The sequence below is a fragment of the Panthera tigris genome, chromosome C2, assembly GCF_018350195.1.
Source record: "Panthera tigris isolate Pti1 chromosome C2, P.tigris_Pti1_mat1.1, whole genome shotgun sequence".
NCBI classification, from domain to species: domain Eukaryota; kingdom Metazoa; phylum Chordata; class Mammalia; order Carnivora; family Felidae; genus Panthera; species Panthera tigris.
In genome coordinates this window covers 67,117,998-67,130,652 of record NC_056668.1, presented here as the reverse complement: position 1 = coordinate 67,130,652, position 12,655 = coordinate 67,117,998, and the positions used below count along the sequence as shown (strand labels likewise).

The 12,655-nt window shown below is 36.6% G+C and overlaps 1 protein-coding gene across 4 annotated transcripts in view; it reads right to left on the bottom strand.

Annotated features, from left to right (window-relative positions):
• Positions 1-337: 337 nt before the first annotated feature.
• The window catches only part of CD86 (CD86 molecule), a 67,099-nt gene continuing 54,781 nt past the window's right edge, over positions 338-12,655 (bottom strand). For 3 of the 4 annotated variants that reach the window (XM_007098320.3, XM_042956213.1, XM_042956211.1), the window contains 2 exons: positions 4,390-4,435; positions 338-2,453 (listed from right to left, as the gene is read on the bottom strand). In XM_007098320.3, coding sequence (XP_007098382.1) covers positions 2,360-2,453; positions 4,390-4,435 — 140 coding nt within the window. In that variant the 3' untranslated portion in view covers positions 338-2,359. The remainder of the gene's footprint in view (positions 2,454-4,389; positions 4,436-12,655) is intronic. The other variant, XM_042956212.1, reaches the window with a different exon arrangement.

Genomic DNA, 12,655 nt, shown 5'->3' with positions numbered 1-12,655 from the left:
CAGAATTTCCTTGGGTCTTCTCACATGTAGCAATATATACTAAGTGCATGCTATATGCTAAGTGAATATACATATATGTGTGTGTATGCATTTATTCATTTTTAGTTGAGATATAATAGACATATAACATTGTACCAATTTTAGATGTACAACATAATGGTTTGATATATGTATAGATTGTGAAATGATTGCCACAATAAGTTTTGTTAACATCCATCACTACATATAGTTACAAACTTTTTTTCTTGCAGTGAGAACTTTTAAGATTTACTTTCTTAGCAACTTTACAAATATACAATACAGTTATATGCATTTATTTTATAATCAGGGTATTTTAAGGAATATTTTACATTAAGATTTTGTTTAATGTATATATGAGCACATAATTTAAAATTACAGAATATAAAAGTTACAAACTGAAAACCAAGTATCCCTTCCCTAACTCCAAACTTCCCAGTTGTCCTCAGAAAGAACCTCCCTTACTTGATTTTTTATGTCTCATGACTGAGATAAACATATAGAATCAATCATATAAGCCCCCTTTTCTTATACAATGGTTAGGGAAAGGGGAAGAGGAGGGTTTGGGATGAGTCAGAGGCCATTAGCCAGGGTGACTGGAGAATGAGGCTTCCATAGAGACATTAAGAGGGAGAAAGTACATTAGGAAGACAGAGGAAGTAATATCAGACTACAAAGGTTAAGTAGTACCATTGAAGTAGAAGCAGAAAATGGAGACTTTTAAATCAATTTAAGAAAAATTTATTAAGAACTCACTATACGAAACATGTTAGAAACTAACAAGATGCTTATGGCCTAATGAAGCAAATGCAGGGAAGAACACACAAATGGTAATATTACAAGGACAAGCATGGCTAGTACAGCTGTCTACAACCTTCTAGATTCCTTTATGTAGAATAAGAAGAAATATTTCTGTGGGTTGGGCCTCCCAAAGTTCTCTCTTGGTTTGGACTGAGGCTGCCTCGTCCCTTAGTGATGCTGCTTTAGAGCCAGGGTCATCTGACTCATCTCTACTGGGCTAGTATAGTCCTCTCGTGTACCCAGTTTCCCCATCATTTATAATGACATATAGACAGTCCTCAGATATAAATTTGCCAGCCCTGCTCTTGGCCAGCTGATCTCTCCCTAGGGCACCTGCCAGCTAAGTTGGCCTCTAGATTATTTACATCTTGGTCCTCCTGATTCCACTCTAGCTCTTTGTGTCTCAGAAGTAAGTTGAAAGAGTCCTAAGCTTCCTTCCATTTATCCCATTATCAAGATGATAGCTCTTCCTCCCCAGCTCTGCCTGCAGCCAGATGAAACATCACAATAACTTGATTATTATCCAAACTTCTCACCAACCACCATGGAAGCTGCTGTCTGTCTTAAGTCCTTTTGGACAGACTGTCCACCTGTTGCTAATCCCAAGGTTTGTCAGAGGACTGGACAGACAGGACATTCATGTGCATCTCTGTTGTCAAGATCTTTCATTTTTTTTCTCTTTTGAGTGTTGTGATCTCTCAGTTGGCTCTTGCATAGTTGCCCTGGACCATCATCTCAGTCATTTCTTTCAAGAAGAGAAGTAGGTTCACAACGCGCAGTGCTTGACCCAGTGTTCTCTGCTAAGGCTTATCTATAGCTTGTTCCGCAGGCGGATCCTTCTCAGGTTAGCAAGGGCCCAGATAGAAGTGGATCCAGGATCCAGAGCTGATTCCATCTTCATTGTTCTTAATTTTCCAAATTTTGAGTTGGTCTGCTCATCATTGTCAGCACGCCAAGCCACCATTTTCCTACTGATCTTCACAGAGGGACAAGAGCTCCTCAGCAGTGATTTTCTCAGGGCATAGTAATTACATTATTATAGTACACATCTCTTTATGTTTCAAGATATTAATAGCAATACTATAAAAGCCATAAAATATATAACTCCCACAAGACTGAAGAGGTAGTTATTCAGTCACAAATATACAAGATAGAATGAGGCACTACCTTAGAATTATCATAGATAAAAGCCATTATTCCAGTAATTGGGAGTTCTACATAAAACACAATTTATAAAATTAAGAAAAGAAGGCTGAATGTGAAATAGGAGGTGTTAGTCTTAAACATTATTCCTGAGCCAGGAGCCAGTCAGGTGACCTTGGCACACAAATTTGCTCTGAAATGAAAAGAAGCAGTTAAGGTCTGCTCCTGAGGTAGGGAGCAGAGCTGGCATTACAGAGTGGCTTTCTCAGATGGAGTCCTGGAACCTCCACTATTATTAATGGTAATAATAATATTAATAGACAAGAAAAAGGTAAGCCCAAAACTTGAAGGGAAAGGCATATAAACAATGGACAGTTATATGGACTTTATTCTTTAATTAAAAATGTGTAGTACTTTTGTCGCCTGAGGCTGTCTTCAAAATGTTAACACACTGGGCTTCATCAGATCTCTCAGGTACGTGGTATGGTACTCTGGAAAAACAGAAAGAAAAAAAACTGGGTGAGATTTCACAATACAGCCACTTTATTTTTCTAGATTTCAATGACAGGGTGAAACATAGGGGGCCACTGCAATAGCAATAAGGAGAAACAAACTATTGAAGAGAGAGAAGAGGATGTGCTGTTCATGCTTCCTTCAATTAACTACCCTTTATTTTAGTCTGGGCCTGCCCCTGCCATGTGTTGATTCCTTGCTGCCTTCTCTCTGTAGGCTCTTCTGGCTATTTCTGAACTGGGTCTGTGAGGACAGGCAACATCTCAGCACCTGGGCTCATCATCCAGGATTCCTAGATTTACAGCAGCTTATGCATTAGGTCAATGCTGAGCACTCTGGGGGCTGTGCATCCTGGGGTTATGACTGTATCTTTGTGACCAGGTGTTTGACTTAGGATTGCTTTGACCCTATGACTGTGTGGCCAGAGCCTTGATATTCTTGAGAGCCCTGTTTCTCAGGGAGGATGGAGTACAAATAATCTGATTTCATCATGTTGTGAAAGAACTGATCACCAGGAATCCTTATGCATTCTTCATGCATACATTCATTCTGTCAACAAATATTTGCTACAATAGCCAAGATATGGAAACCTAAGTGTCCACTGATAGATGAATGGATAAAGAAATTGTGGTAATGTACATACAATGGGATATGATTCAGCCATAAAAATGAATGAGTATTTTGCCATTTGTGACAACATGGATGGACTGTTTTTGTTTTTAGTTTGAATAAATTGAATTTAAAAACAACTGAAAACTTGAACTCTTAATAAAAAAGCACTTCATCATATTTTGTCTACTTTAGCCCCTAGTATGTGGACAAAAGATAGTATAAAGAAAAGGATATACACATTTCCCCTGTGTCATATTTAGGATTGCTTATTTAGATTTGATTACATAAAAAATCTAGAAAGAAAGCAAATAAATGAAAAAATAAAAATCAAACAACTTCTAATACTGCTCAGCTGAAAGCAAATGTAAGAGAAACTAAGCCCTGATGAATAGCATTTACTTTTCCATGAAACTCTTTTTCAACATGTTATATATTTACCAAATCACTACCATGTAAATGTTATGAATACATCCCATTATCTGTAAATCGGTAGATGCCATGAAAATTATAACTATAGAAAATTGTTAGTATTATAAAAAGGCTACTTTCTATGAATTAAAAAATATCTGCTACTATAGTTTCATAATAGAAAAAAATTATTGAGCACCTACTATATGCCAGGCACTGAGCTGGGTGCTAGCAGCACAATGATAAGCTTAACTGTTATGGTCTGTACCCTCCATAAGTGTGTACTTCACAGACGTTAATAATGTAACTGCACAAAAATGTAAGTATTGCCTGGTGTTATGAAGATAAAGCATAGGGATCCATATGATTCTATAACAGGTTAGCATAATCTAGTTTAAGAATGGGTTTTTTAGAAGTGCAGCTCGAACCAAGATGTGAAGAATGAGTAAAGAAGTGGCAGAAGAACATTCCAAGTAGACGGCACAGCAGATGCAAAGACACTGAAGTTACAGGGAACATGTTATCTCTCCTCACTTATTTATTCATTCCATACATGTAGGATTCCCACTAGTCCAGGCATCGTGATAGGTACCGAGGTTACCATGTGAATCGTATACAGCACACACACACCACACAGACCACCTTTGGTGTTAATTTTTTACTTTACCATGACTGAGCTTGCCATGTCCCTTGAGCATTGTGTACTGGACATCCTGCCATCCATTTATAGCTAGAACATTTCCTTCCAGATCCTGACTAGTCTCATTTTCCTTTCTTTCTTCATTCATGCATGTTTGCTAAGGGCACAGCATGCCTCAGATTCAACTGATGGTCAAGTTATAAATTCTCTGGAGATGGTACCTCTTTCAGCAGTGTTGTAAGGTCAAGACTCACCTTTCGTTGGTCTGTTTGCTCTCTTTTCTCTCCCCTTTGATGGTTTCTGAAAGAGACCAAAACAACTTTAGAAAATGTATTGCCTTATAGACACTAAACGAGGGAAAGTTTGAAGAGAATCCAGTCCTAGGACTCAAAGAGAAATCATGTGCCCATACACGTGGAAAAGATGGTTGCTTGATGCAATTTCAGGGGGACTGAGAAGGCGTTTTTTTGCATCCAAAAAGCAAATGCTTTCCTTTATTCACTGTGTCTTAAGTTCTAATATTGGAAATAGACTTTTCACATATAGCTCTACTCTTTACTAAAATAAAAATACTACTGGGAGGGGTAACACATTTAGTTTTAGCAATCATTTAGTGATTGGAAAAGTTTTCAATCCTTTTCTGAAAGTAAAGGTTTAGAAGAAGGAATAAAAGGAAATCCTGAATATGTTGATGCCTAAATGGTTGAGTCAGCTGGCACTACCCAATATTATACAATGTGGCATGGATGGGCCTAAATGGGAAATCTCTAGCTGGCTAGATCTCCCAAAGCCTGAGTTGCTACTGATATGGGCTTACCACTGATGCAACTTGGAGTATGAATTCCTTTAGGCTAACTGTTGTGATAGTGCTTTTGTCTCACTCAGAATCTTGCAACAGGGATTGTTAACCTGGATGTCCATAGAGAACTTTAGGGAGTAAAACAATACCCTTGATGGGTTTTAACACTTCCTAGCATTGGCAGTTCTGGTGTGTGTGTGTGTGTGTGTTTAAAGATAATCAGCTTTATTGAGGGATAATTAATATACAACAAAATCCAGTGATTGTCTGTATAGATTTTTATGAGTTTAACAAATGTATGCAGTCAAGTAACTACCACCATAACCAAGATATAGAACATTTATATAAGCCCCAGTAGTTCCCTCCTGCCCCTTTTCAGTCAATATTTTCCCCTATCCCATCCTCTGATAACCACTGATCTGGCTAATGTCACAATAGTTTTGCTTTTTTAAAATTTCATAATTCCAAACGATCATAAGTGTGTGGTCGTGTGGTCTTTTTGTGCCTGGTCTCTTTCTCCTAGCATACTTCTTTTGAATTTATACATGTTGTTGCATGTTACTAGTAGTCTGTTCCTTTCTATAGCTCAGCAGTATTTCACTGTATGAATATACCACCATTTGTTTATCCATTTACCAACTGGTGGAAATTTAGGATACCAGACTTTCAGTATTTCAGCTGCTATGGACATTTGTGTATGTATCTTTGTGTAGACATATGTTTTTATTTCTCACGGGTAAATATCTAAGATTTCTGGGTTGTGTAGCAGTGCATGAGAGTTTCAATTGCTTCACATCCTCTCCAGCCCTTGATATTTACCGGTACCTTTAATTTTAGCCATGTTAGTGAGTGTGTAGTGGTATCTCATTATAGCTTTAATTTGTATTTCCTTAATGACTAATGATGTTGTGACTGTCTGACTGTGCTCATTGTCCATTTGTATATTTTCTTCTATGAAGTATGTGTTCAAGTCTTTTGCTCCTAGCCTTTTGTTAAATGGATTGTCTTCTTTACTAGGTAGTAATTTATAATTATATATTCTGGATATATAGTATATAAGTTCTTTTCAGATATGTATTTGGAAACATTTTCTCCCAGTCTGTGGCTTGACTTTTAATTTTTTTAACAAAGTCAAAGGGCAAAAGTTTTTTAATTTTGATGAAGTCCAGTTTATCAATTTCTACTTTTTTTTGTTTTTATTTATTTATTTATTTATTTTTGAGAGACAGAGCACAAGTGGGGGAGGGGAAGAGAGAGAGAGGGAGACACAGAATCCGAAGCAGGCTCCAGGCTCTGAGCTGTCAGGACAGAGCCCGACGTGGGACTTGAACTCACAAATCATGAGATCATGACCTGAGCCGAAGTCAGACGCTTAACTGACAGATCCACCCAGGCGCCCCCAATTTTTACTTTGTGCTTACTGTATCCTATCTAAGATTTGCCTAACCTAAGATCAAAAAGATTTTCTCTGATTTTTAAAAATCTCTTAATTTTAGCTCTTATTTTTAGGTCTATGATCCATTGCAAGTTATGTTGTGTGTGTCAAGGTTCATATTTTTCCATGTGGGTATCTAATTGTCCCAAAACCATTGTTGAAAAGACTATCCTTTTCTGCATGGAATTACCTTAGCTTCTTTGTCCAAATCAGTTGACCGTATGAGTTTACCTTTTGATTATCCCTCTTGTTTCATTGGTTGGTATGTCTGTGCTTTCACTAATACCACACTGTCTTGATTACTATAGCTATATAGTAAATCTTGAAATAAGGTAGTATAAGTCGTCCATTTTTACCTTGTTTTTTAGAATTGCTTGGCAATTGTATGTCTTTCACACTTCCACATAACTTTAAAATTAGCTTTTTAATTTCCACTAAACAGCCTGCCAGTATTTTGATTGGTATCTCATTGAATCCACAGATCACTTTGGGCCAAACTGATATCCTAATATCTACTCTTCTGATCCATGACATGGCATATTTCTCCAATTATTTAGGCCTACTTTAATTTAGTCAGTAGTAATATTTTTCAGTTTTTGGTGCACAGGTCTTGTACTTATTTTTAAAAATTTACTCCTAACCTTTTAATATTATTTGATGCTACTGTAAATGGTATTTAAAATTTTTTTCAGGGGCACCTGGGTGGCGCAGTCGGTTAAGCGTCGGACTTTAGCCAGGTCACGATCTCGCGGTCCGTGAGTTCGAGCCCCGCGTCAGGCTCTGGGCTGATGGCTCGGAGCCTGGAGCCTGTTTCCGATTCTGTGTCTCCCTCTCTCTCTGCCCCTCCCCCGTTCATGCTCTGTCTCTCTCTGTCCCAAAAATAAATAAAAAACCGTTGAAAAAAAAAAATTTAAAAAAAATAAAAAAAATAAAATTTTTTTCAGTGTCCAACTTGTTTGTTGTTGGTATGTAGAAATACAACTGATTTTGATTTTGTGTATTGACTTCGTATCTTGAGACAGCTACACACAATTAGTTCTAATAGCGTTTTATGGATGCCTTGGGCTTTTCTATAAACATGATCATGCTATTTTTGAAAAAAAAAGACAGTTTTTCTTCTTCCTTTCAACACGTGTGCCTTTTCTTTCTTTTTCTAGATTTTTGCACTGGCTAGGACCTCCAAGAAAATTTTGAATAAATATAATACATTTAAATGTGGTATCTTTTCCTCATTCCTGATCTTATGGAGAAAACAGTCTTTTATCATTAAATATGATGTTAACTGAAGGTTTTGGTATATGTCCTTTGTCAGGCTGAGGAAGTTCCTCTATATTCCTACTTTTATGAGAGTTTTTCTTTCTTTTTGAAAATTATGAATGAGTATTAATTTTGCCAAATGCTTTATCTGTATCCACTGACATGATTACATGGCTTTTCTTTTTGGTTTGCCAATATGGTGAATTTTATTGCTTGATTTTTTTATATTGAGCCTATCTTATATTCCTGGAATAAACCCCACTTGATCATGATGTATCATACTTTTAATATATTGCTAGACTTTAGTTGGTAATTTTGTAAAGCATTTGGCCATTTATGTTCCCAAGGCATATGTGTAGTTTTCTTTCCTTATCAGAGCAGTCTGGAAACTGACTTTAAGTAGTAGTTTGGGGGCAACCATACAGCTCATCTCATCTTTTCCCTTCTTTCAGGGATTACAATTTTCTACAGCTTGTTGTCCAAAGTCTGAAAACAGTTGTTTCATATTTTGTCTGATTTCCAGTTGTTTACAGTATGAGGGAAATTCCTGTAGCAGTTCATCCTACATGGGAGGAAGAAGTTTATATCTTCTATATAATTTTAAAAATTTAATAAATTAAAAAAATTTTTAATTTTTATAACTCAGTCATATTTCCTTACATCTTCTTATAATCATGCACTGAGATGCCCTTTGAAGCCACAGTTAAGTATGATATTTGTACTCTATGGCAGTTCTTCAGATATTTGAAGGAAACACCTTTCCCATTCCCAAAGCTTCCTTTCTGGCTAAGCATCCTCAGTTACTTGAACTATTTCTTATTTGACTGAACTTCTAGACACTTTATATATCTGGCTAGGTTTTGTTTTTGTCAAGGTTCCTTTTTTAAAAATAATGCTTATAGCTGAATACAGTTTTTCAGATGTCTGTGGACCAACATAGAGTATTTATATTGTCTTTTCATACCCATGACAAAATCATCACCATTTAAAAAAAAAAAAAGCTTCTATTTTAAAATAAAAGCGGACAACAAAAAAGCAGATTCTAATCTTGTGTATTTGATTACAAATTTAGCATTCTGAAGGCCAGATGTGATGATATCACCAACTTTCAGTTTTTAAGTCTTGTGAAGGTTTCTGTCTAAATAGTGGTTAAAATTATTTATTTCAGAAAAGACACTTGCCCTTTAAGAAATCATTCCTGAAAGAGCTGAGACTCTTCCAGGTTTGGTGGAGGGAGGCAAACTGTAAAAACTGTTGGTTGCTAGGGCTCTATTACATACAGATTTCAGTCACACAAGACCCAAATGAGGAAGTAAAACTTCAGGAGGAGCTATTTTTAGTCTCTCTCCCCAATGGGTAAACTGATAGGGTAACTTCTGATTGGGAAAAGACAGTAATTCAAGGTTACAATTTCTCATGCCTAATCTGCTTTGTTTGACAAATCAAAAAAGAGAAGAGAGATTAGAAACCAGCTAGAAGAACTGTGGCATTTCCCTTTTATTCATTTAACAGCCTGAACAGAGTAAATCTGGACGGTTGGGGCATAGAAAAAGTATAATTACCGAACAAACACTGGAAAAGACTTCTGATGCCAAATTATTTAGCTAGAGGGCTGTCTCCTCTGAGAAACAGATTAATATTGGATTAGGAGGAAGCTCCATTTTTGGAGAAATTCCTACTGGTTATCAGTAAGTTGTGTCTCTGTGGATGGATCATGACTGCCTCCACGTCTATTTGTCAGCAGAATTTAGTTCCTTGTGGTTTTATGACTGAGATCTCCATTTCCTTGCTGGCTTTCAGCTGAGGGCCAGTTGCAGATTCTAGAGGCCACCCACATTCCTTGCGTCACGGCCCCTTCTCCATCTTCAAAGCTAGCAATGATGTGCTAAGTCTGTCTCAACCTTTGGATTTCTCCTTCTTACATCTCATCCCTCTAACCCAGCCTGGGAAAGATGCTCTGACTCATGTGATTAAATTGGGCCCACCTGGGTAATTCAGGATTATCTCACCATCTTAAAGTCAGTACCTTAGTTACATATACAAAGTCCCTTTTGCCATGTGAGATAACATAATAGGTTCTGTGAATAGTATGTGGACATCTTTTTGGGGACATTGTTTAGTCTATCATATAGGCAGTGCCAGAGGTATCCACAAAGCAAAGTGCAGACATTGCTGAACTACAGAACCCAAATTTACAAACACATCTACATAGCATGGTTACTTGGAACATGTCCTCCTCCAGTGATATCAAGACTCTTCTCTTTGACCAAACTCACTAGCACAGGTGATTGTCTGATCAAACTTTCCCTAGAAATATTCTTTATCACATTCTTGGGAGGAAGAGGTCATATATATGCTATGTTCTCTTGTTATTTTCTGCCTTTTATCATTCATAGCTCAGTTTGACTATTTCATATGCATACACACAGCTTCTTTTTTTCTTTTCATATTTTTATTTAAATTCTAGTTAGTTAACATACAGTGTAAAACTGGTTTTAGGAGTAGAATTCAATGATTCATCACTTACATACAAACCCAGTGCTCATCATAACAAGTACCCTCCTTATACCCATCACCCATCTAGCTCATCCCCCACTCATCTCTCTCCATTAGCCTCATTGTCAACAATAGTCAAGCTATGGAGAGAGCCCAAATATCCAAACTGATGAATGGATAAAGAAGATGTGGTGAAATATTACTCAGCCATCAAAAAGAAGGAAATCTTGTCATTTGAAATACAAAGCTTCTTGAACCCCCTTTCAACTTCTTTCATGTATACACACACATCCTCTTTAACTCTATAGTCTATTCTCCTGAATTTTTCTGATTTCCTCTTGGGGGAAGAAACATTCTTACTCTCCTTTTCTCCATTTCTTCTTTGTTTCATTTGTGAGCTAATCATTCCAAAGTAAAAGAAAATTTAGGAAACAGCTTATTTTCAAGCTGAAGCCTGCTTCTGCACATTTAGCTAATTCTAAATGGCAATGAGATTGAAAGAAAAAGCTCAAAATTGTCACCTTGAGAAGTCAAAGCTTTGATAACCACGATATATCTCTACATCTGACCCTGTGTTCTGAATTTTACACTTTCATATCATAGAAATCTATTATTATATCAGCACACTACATACTTTGGTGGTTTGAATGACTCTACCATAGGCTTAGTATTCATTTATTGAAATTGGATAATCAGTCCCCAATTTCCTGTGTTGTTTTGTTTTAATATAGCAGGATGATGGGTTGTCCGGGTGGCTCAGTCAGTTGAGTGTCAGACTCTTGGTTACCACTCAGGTCATGATGTCACAGTTTGCGGGATTGAGCCCTGCATCAGGCTCCCTGCTGACAGTGCAGAGCCTGCTTGGGATTCTCTCTCCCTCTCTCTCTCTGCCATTCCCCAGCTCATGTTCTCCCTCTTGTTCTCTCTCAAAATAAATGAATAAACTTAAAAAAATATACATAATAGGATGCAATGAATGACTGCTAATGTTATCCATCTATTTTCTAGTGGATCTTATAATCAGTACACTGACTGAGCCAGCCAGGTGACCCAAAATTTTATTTATTTATTTATTAAAGTTTATTTATTTATGTATTTATTTATGTATGTATGTATGTATTTATTTAAGTAATCTCTATACCCAACGTGGGCCTCAAACTCACAATCTTAAGAGTCCCATGCTCTTCTGAATGTCAGAATGGCTAAAATTAACAATGCAAGAAAGAACAGGTGTTGGCAAGAGTGCAGAGAAGAGGGAATCCTCTTGCACTGCTGGTGGGAATGCAAACTGGTACAGCCACTCTGGAGAACAGTATGGAGTTTCATCAAGAAACTAAAAATAACACTAGACTATGATCCAACAATTGCACTATTAGGTATTTACCCAAAGGATACAAAAATAAAGATTTGAAGGGGTACATGCACTCCAATGTTTACAATAGCATTATCTACAATAGCCAAACTATGGAGAGACCCCAAATGTCCATTGACTAATGAACGGATAAAGAAGATGTGATATGTATATACAATGAAATATTACTCAGCCATTAAAGAATGAAATCTTGCCATTTGTAATGATGTAGATGGACATAGAATATATTATGCTAAGCAAAATAAGTCACTCAGAGCAAGACAAATACCAAATATCATGTAATTTCACTCATTTGTAGAATTTAAGAAACAAAACAGATGAACATATGGGAAGGAAGGGAGTAAAGAGAGAGAGGAAAACAAACGACAAGATGCTCTTAATGATAGAAAACAAACTGTGAATTGACAGGGGGAGGTGAGTGGGAGATGGGCTAGATGGGTGATGGGTACTAAGGAGGGCACTTATGATGAGCACTGGGTGTTGTATTTAAGTGATGACTAACTGAATTCTACTCCTGAAACCAATATTGCACTGTATGTTAACTAACTAAAATTTAAATTAAAAATTATAAATAAACAAATAAAATCATTTGTGAACATTAAAAAAATAAAAATCAGTATGCTGAAATCTTAAATAAGATGCTGATCTGAAGCATTTACTCATCTGATGCTTTTTACCAAAGTGAATAAGAAGGTTACCTAATTATTAGCACCAACCAAACTTCTACTACAGGCATTACTGATATAAAGTCCAACCTTACTCTACAACTTTGACCAAACCAGCCCGAACCACAAAGAAGCATAAGATTATTATAAAGCCAGGTGCAAATTTATCCCCCATTAAGCACAGGGCCACTTTTATAAAAGTCAATGAGGAGGCTGCTCAATGCAGTGCTATTTATAATAGCAAAACTATGGGAACATCCTAGGTGTCTACCAATATGGAGTTAGTTAAATAAATTAAGGTATATCCACAAAATGGAATATCTCACAGCCATTTAAAATGATGCTGTAGAAAAAAAATAAATGATGCTATAGAATGATACTTACTGACATTAAAAATTTTCTTGCTACATTTAGTACAAATAAGTTAGAAAACAGTACACGTGGTATTATCCAAACTGTGAAAAACAGTCCTATAATATTATTCCAATTATGGAAA